At 35.2% G+C, this 7,556-nt stretch overlaps 1 protein-coding gene across 1 annotated transcript; it reads right to left on the bottom strand.

The window, feature by feature from the left end:
• Positions 1-5,851: 5,851 nt before the first annotated feature.
• Positions 5,852-7,257, bottom strand: LOC145162539 (akuammiline synthase 1-like). The gene has a single exon (XM_079081656.1). It carries the CDS (start codon positions 7,235-7,237, stop codon positions 5,945-5,947), a length of 1,293 nt encoding a protein of 430 aa, XP_078937782.1. The 5' UTR covers positions 7,238-7,257; the 3' UTR covers positions 5,852-5,944.
• Positions 7,258-7,556: the final 299 nt, after the last annotated feature.

The following is a 7,556-nucleotide window of genomic DNA, read 5'->3' as shown; positions in this document are numbered from 1 at the left end:
TAAATGTTGTACTCTTGTAGTGATGTATATCATAAACTAAATTTGTCATAGTTTATATGTTTCCCCATGTATGTAATCTAAATCGGTAAAAGTTGTGTAATGAATTCCCCAAACTATACCCATTATAGTTTGCTTGAAATGTTATGTACTTGGTTCGTATATTGTTCTGAAAACTATGCAATTAGGTTTTAAAGATAAAAGTGTCCCTTATGCTCAATGTAGTACAAAAGGGATAAAATATCTAAATATTTTATAAAACATGGAAATCGTTTGAATGTATCAATTGCATAACTTTTAAACTTGTTAAAATCATTTATGTTTGGCTTGTATCCCCCCCCTGAAAACATTAAAAATTATAAAAGTGTAGGGGTATGAACTCACCGTTAGTTGTGCACAAGTGTCGAATCAACGAACTGGAATGAAGACCCTCGAGTTGTAGTGTGGCACTTAACGGAATCCTAATAACAATTAAATACATATATGTATCTAAATTAGCGATTTCATTAGATAAAGTGTTAGAAAAACACTTGCTTTTCGGTTAAGGAATGTTACCGGGACTTGATTGAATCGAGGAAAGTGGGTTTTCAGTCTAATGTGCCACTTAAGAAGTGTGTGCGGCCGTGAATGGGGGTTTACGGCCGTGAACAGGTGTACGGTCTTTGAAGGTTTGAAGCGTGTACGGCCGTAGACTGGTGTGTGGTCAATGAAGATATGTAGATTTGAAGGGTGTACGGCCGTACACTCAAGAACGAGGATGCTGGATTCGACGAGAAACGTGTTCTAGATGCTCCGAAATGACTCCCAATGACGACTCTTGATGATTTTCGGAAGGTTAAGAGTGTTTTAGGAGTGTACGGTCACAAGTTTAGAGAGAGAAGGAGTGAGTGTTCGGCCAGAAAAGTGTAAATTAGGGGTAGGGTCTCGTATTTATAGGGGTCTTCGTGGTCGGTAGTGGGGTCCACCAGACGCTGGCCGTAAACGAGTGTATGGCCGTACACGGGTTTACAGCCGTAAACTCAGTCAAGCCGAAAACCGACATTTTGATCGACGGATAATTTCGAGATTTCGTGAAGTTTTGGTTCCGACTCATATAAAAATTTAATTATATAAAACTAGATGATTTTCTAAAACAAGAAGTTTGACGGAAACTTAATAAAATTCAAATTTTATTAACGGAAATCGTATACCAGAAACGGAAAAAGTTTCGGGTTGTCACAGAAGATGCACAAGTAATTTTGCAGCTGGCAAAGGTGGAGTACAAATAGAAAAATAACGATGTTGATTTTCCAAACGAACATGCTTGGGGTATTTTAAAAGATGTCCCATTTTTTAAATTATGTATTTTGTTATTCTTATGTTTAATAAGGTTATGGTACTTCTAAATTATATTTTTTCTATCTTTGTAATATCTAACAAATATTATGACGATAATAATATTTTTCATTAATCACTCCAAAGATCGACTACAAACATAATTAATTGCGATTACATAGGAAATAAAACGAACATCAATGGGTCTGGTGTTTCCCATTCAGATGGAGGGAGAAAAGAGTGCACATTTTGCGTGATGTTGCAAACTGCACACTATACCCAAACTGCGTCATTTCCCACATGAACATGTATGATAGTTCAGATCTACAACACAAGTTGTATTAATATAAAAAACATAGAAAATGTCGCCCGGGAACGGAGACGGGATCTCGGGCGGGATTTTTTTGCTTGCCACCGAACAGACTTTTGCATCCTCTCCTGAAGCACCATCTCCGCATACGGGATTAGTATGCTAGTGAACCTCCCTAAAAAGTAAATATTATCATTTATAGTTATTGTATAGGTAAAAAAAATTCAATACTTTACAGTATTTTACCTCCCATGAAACCGCGTTCAACAAAAATCCGTTGAATATAGTCACGAATTGCCTCGATTACCGTTCTTATCAGTACATTGCATTGATTAAGCGATAACACCAACAGAAATTGTTGCATATCAATTTTCAGTACATTCCAATGGATATTAGGAAAATAGGCTCTTGCCCATTTCGCATGACCAATGTTAACAAGCACCTCACGTGCATCATGGGTTAGCTTAAAAAAGTTTTGCTCAAAATCAGACATAGTATATGAGTTGGATGTCATATATAATAAAGGCTCTAGTGTTCTGTTTCCATCAACTCTTTTGTGCATATACATGAACACACTTTTACAAGTATACCCATGCATGATAAGAATGAGGGAATACCTGACCTATGTAAGAACTAACTACATTGTCCATATTGGTTATGAAAGATACTTACCTAGCCACTCCGAGAGTTTCGTTTAACTTCATCATAAGGAACCACGTACAAGAGTTGATATTATTTTCCACGGCAAGACCACATGCTATAGTGAGGGTCTGGTTGTTCTCGTCGATAGCAACCGCTACGAACATTGCGTTTAGGTAGTCCCTCTTAGACGGACACTACCTATGAAGATGACAGACAACAAGCAGCCTATGAATTTGGGAACACAAAACAATTAGTTGAGATGTAGAAATATTATGAATTTTAAGGAAACAATAGAAATATGGAATATATATATATATATATATATATATATATATATATATATATATATATATCACACATCCAATAGCCACAAAACAAGCTTGGAAACGATCTATCACATCAGTTTTGATGTGAGTGTAAGTATGTGGTTTGGTTCGCCTAAGGTTGTGTAGGTGAACAGACATGTTGTTAAAGTTTTCTTCGTGCGCACTCTCTAAGAAACCCATCTTGAAGTAGTTATAAGAGATAAGTACGGATGATCGAAAGTAAACGATTAAGTACATGCGGACACATATATATGTAGGGGACAAAATTTGAGTTTTTTTAATCCGGAATAACAGTTCGGAACGGGTCTTCGGGACGTGTGTCTATGACTCTGTGTTGTCACTTCAAAATACGAGCCTGACAATTTTACATATATCCTTGTTTCGGACATTGGTATTCCAGAATGTAAGTCGGGAGTGTACGAAGATTCCTATTTCCAACCAAACCTTTGGAATGAGTACCTGTGCTCTAAGATGCTCTATTCCGGGCAAAGTGTGGTCAGCAAAGCTCCGGAATGAAACCCTGACTCATGAATGCTCTATTGTGGAGAAAGTGGTAATTTTCAAAAAAAAAAAAATTAAGTTGGTTATTATTATTAAAATACTTGTTTATATGGGTTAGTTTACTCAATTTCCCTTTAATTAATTTGTTAATGAAGGTATAACTTCATTCTTATGTTTATGTTGGTTTTTGTTTAATTTATGTGTAGGATCATAAATAGTTGGCTAATATGCAACAAAGCTAGGGGTGTAAAAAAAAAACTAAAACTGAAAAACGGAATCGAACCGAATGATGTTTGTTTTAGTTGATTTAAGTTATTCCGTTTTTGGTTTATTTGGTTTGGTCAACCAAATAAGTATATATGGCTGCGTAAATCAAATGAATACATGGGTAGTAAGAATCTGGCTTTGCTATGTCTATATATTTGTTATATGTTTAACACTAATAAGAACCTCACTTTGCTCTGTTATATCTTTGTTATATATTTAATAGTTAAGGTTTTTTTTCTTTAATACATAAAGATTTTATGATTATTAATTTATTTGATTTAGTTTTTTAATGTTCTTGTTAATATGTTTACACATTATGACCTTGTTGTTTTTATTTAGTTTAACTGATAAACCGACCCGAATTAACCGAAATTGATTATACTGAATGTTATTTGGTTTGGTTATTGTTAATTTAGAGATGCTTAAAAACAGACAAAACTAAACCGATTAAATTAAAAACCTATAAACAGAACCGAATAACACCCCTAGGCAAACCAATATTTTGACTCGTTTATTTAGTCACTTCATTTGATGGGACACATGTGAGTTTGAATCATGGATTCATCATTGTTGTATTTTATCATACTTTTTACAAATATTACCCATTTAGCCTATTATATTGACGTTCATTGGGTTTGCAATTGACGATTGGTGACAATTTTGATGATTGTCACATCATGTATGTATATGTGTATGTATGTATGTGTGTTGGTATATTAAATATCACATGCATATATAGATATTAATATGAGAAAGCATAGAATGAGTAATAGGTTACAAGGGTGTAGACAATTATGCATGGTGATGGAACCAAGAAGGGTTGTTAAAAGGGAGGACCATCAATGTTAACAAAACCATCCATGGGGACCGGCCGACCGGTGGTGTTATTTTGGCATAAGTTGGAGCAAAACTATTATTTCATGTAAACCACATGAACCAAGACTCTAATTTACTCTATAATCTTATATCATCAACATGGTGGGTGGACGAAATCGAGTTGGCATTGGTACCGGCGGTGCCTAAGTGAACACCACTTCGCCGAGGCTAGTACCGCTAGCTAGTTTGAAGCCATTATGGACTTATGGTTTTTTAATAAATAAATAATTATATGTAATAACAAATTAGATTGGGAAAAATTACTATTTATCAATTTGCCAAATTGGCCAGCCTCAAGCCCATATGAGATGTGATTTTCATGTGAACTTTGCAAAAGATTCACAATAGCTTTTGTGGCAGCTTTAGCCTTTAGTAGGTTAATTTTGAATAAAATAGGGAGTAAACTATATTTCTTTTATACATTTTGATTTTCAGTACATAACCTTATTTAAAAACTAAGAACTTGAGGTGTTTTGGATGTTTGGTGAGGTCTGGAAACATTGCTGACACATTGGCTGTCAATGTAATTAAATATTTCTTAATTTTTGTGGATCTATTCTTTTGTTGACCATTATTATTATTAAGGGTGTACGCGATACGGCTTGATGCGGTTTAGAATCAAAACCGCAAACTGCACCGCATGTGCGGTTTCAGAATTTCGGAAACCACAAACCGTACTGCTAAGGTTATAACCCGCGTTATGCGGTTTGGTGCGGTGTGGACGATTTTAATGTGGTTTGCGGTTTAGAATATATGCTCGAGAGTATAGAGAAAAGTAGATTTTGTTTTTGGTTTTTGTGGTTCTATATTTACATAAATAAAAGAACTCATTTTTTGGTACCTGATGTGTCATCGAGAAAGAGACACGAGGTATAATTTTTTTATGAGGTATAATTTTGTTGTCTTTCTCTTTTCTTGTGTACATATCAAGAAGTTAAAATAATAATAATAATAATAACAATAATAATAATAATAATTGACATTTATTAATGTTATATATAATTTTATAATTAAAGAAACAATCAAGAATAATAATAATAATAATTGACATTTATTAATATTATATATAATTTTATAATTAAAGAAACAATCAAGAATGAAGAAGTTATATATGAGAACTAACCTATCTTCTAGTTAAAGATTACAATTATGTAATTTTTTAAGTATGAAATTTATGATTAATTACACCCATTGGATTGATTATAATCAATACTTCGGAATCGTTATAATTACATTTTTACGTAAATTAGTAATACTGTGCGTTGTGGTTAGAACTGCGCTTTTGTAATCATAAACCACAAACCGCACCGTATATTGCGGTTTATAAAAACAACAAACCACCGAGAACATTGAAAACCGGCGGACGCTTTGTACGGTTTGACGCACACCTCTGCTTATTATTTACAATTTATCTTTTTCTTTTCCATTGCATGGGTTGACGAGACATCACTGTCAACGGTAATCTGTCTAAAACACATTGCTGAAACTATAAGAGTAGGAGGAGAGCAGGTTGTCTAGATTGTTTTCGTATATAAGTTTCATTACTTTAATTAGAAAATAAAAAACGGAGAAATGGAAACTAAAATGATATCAAACAGTTTACATGGCATTCGAGGTGTGTAACCAATTGATTGTTTCAAATTTTGTTTGAAAATGAAACCAAAAAATACAGCCTGATCCGATTATTAGTAATCGGCTAACATATACATTTTCAAACGTTTTGGACATATGTTAGAAACTCTTTGTCCTTTTGAAGAATGGCTATTTCTTCTTCCGGTAGATGAACAAGTGCTGAAATACCATCTCCAGATGGGGTATCCATTAGAATGAGAGTCTTCTCCTCCACATCTGGAATTCGTATTGTTACTTCTACTGGCTTTCCCCAACCGAAATCCACTTCATAAAAAGGAAGCCTACATGCGCTTGAACTATAGTAAATATCACCCTGTAAGGTTGAGAATGTGTTTAGCAACTTTTTAACTACTTCTTCCTCATCTCTTATCCCTTCGAGTTCCATTTTTCCTTTCCTTATCTCAGCAATCAACTCGTTCAACCTTATTTCACCTGAATCAGCCATCTTTGATATTGCCAATGTAAAGAAGTTGCCTACCGCTGTTTCAGGACTTTTTTCAAAAAAATTCTTCCTCAAGCTCACTGCTACAGACAAATTCGATTGCTGTGTAGAACCTGACTTTATTTTCGCTGCACTCACTGCGTGTTTGAATAGTAAAGCTGTCAACACTTCGACTCGAGTAGCATTGGTTGGAGCTGCACCCATTGCAATAACCTTCTTCTTCAGCTCATTTAGTTTCGAATTCCCAAATACAAATATGCTCGTACCATAGTTGACTTTATCCTTAATGTCTATAACATCGAATTTAGGCGCGATGATATTCTTACTTGTGGTGGATGAAATGAAATATGGGTTTTTTGGTGAGCCACAACGGGTTACTGTGGCCCAATGGTCGATGAAGTTGGCTATCGTCCCTGCATCAGCAAGCTTGTGTGATATAGACAAGGCCACAGCGGCTCCACCACCAGCAAAATGGTTAAGCTGGACCTCGAGCAACTTAGGGCACGAAGCACGAGCGCTACAACTGAGACCATAAGGAAAGAGCTGATCTATCGTTTTGTCTTGCTTGTTCTGATGAATGAAGTCATCGAGTGGGCTATCATTAGAAGCTTCCAAGAACTCAACTCCTTCGTCATTGCAGTTGATGTAAGGCGCAGGAGGTGTTGGAAGCCTACCCGCAAAAGGGTAGAACTGTGTTAAACACTGTGATAACGATTTCTTCAGGATGTTGGTGTCACCGTTATTGTAGTTTCGATAGAAGAAAACTATTGGTGTGTGCATGTCAGGAGCAAACTCATCAAGCAACGACTGATTATGAATTTTGAGGCGTGGAGGTGTTGGGGAAGATGGTTTAATGGTTTCTTGAGATATGATTGTGTGAAGTTGCCTAATCCTTCCAAATCTTTGGTGCTTTGCCATGATCTTGATCATTGTTATTGGCAAGATGGCAAGTAATTAATATATATGCAATGTACACATGTATGCATGTTTATATATATATACTACGTTTGGGTTGATTTTTATCGAGGTACGGTTGCTTTTTTTAAAATTGATTGGGATAAACTTCTCGAGTGTGATAAAATAATTATACGATCATTTATAACGTGGAAAAGTTAGAGCATAAATGGATTCGGTTTGCACGTTTCATTTTATCTGAATACGCCTTCGAAAATTCATGTTTATTGTTCTTACTTTTTCAAGCCCACCTGTCTTGATCTTGAACATTCAGCAATGGATGCGCCTAAACTAC

The sequence above is a fragment of the Lactuca virosa genome, chromosome 3 (genome assembly GCF_052849685.1).
Source record: "Lactuca virosa cultivar CGN04683 chromosome 3, Lactuca_virosa_CGN04683_v6, whole genome shotgun sequence".
NCBI classification, from domain to species: Eukaryota; Viridiplantae; Streptophyta; class Magnoliopsida; order Asterales; family Asteraceae; genus Lactuca; species Lactuca virosa.
This window is presented reverse-complemented; position numbering and strand designations above follow the sequence as displayed.

What these genes read in the sequence shown, in the direction of transcription:
- LOC145162539 (XM_079081656.1), bottom strand. Translation starts at nt 7,237, where the DNA reads ATGATCAAGATCATGGCAAAGCACCAAAGATTTGGAAGGATTAGGCAA.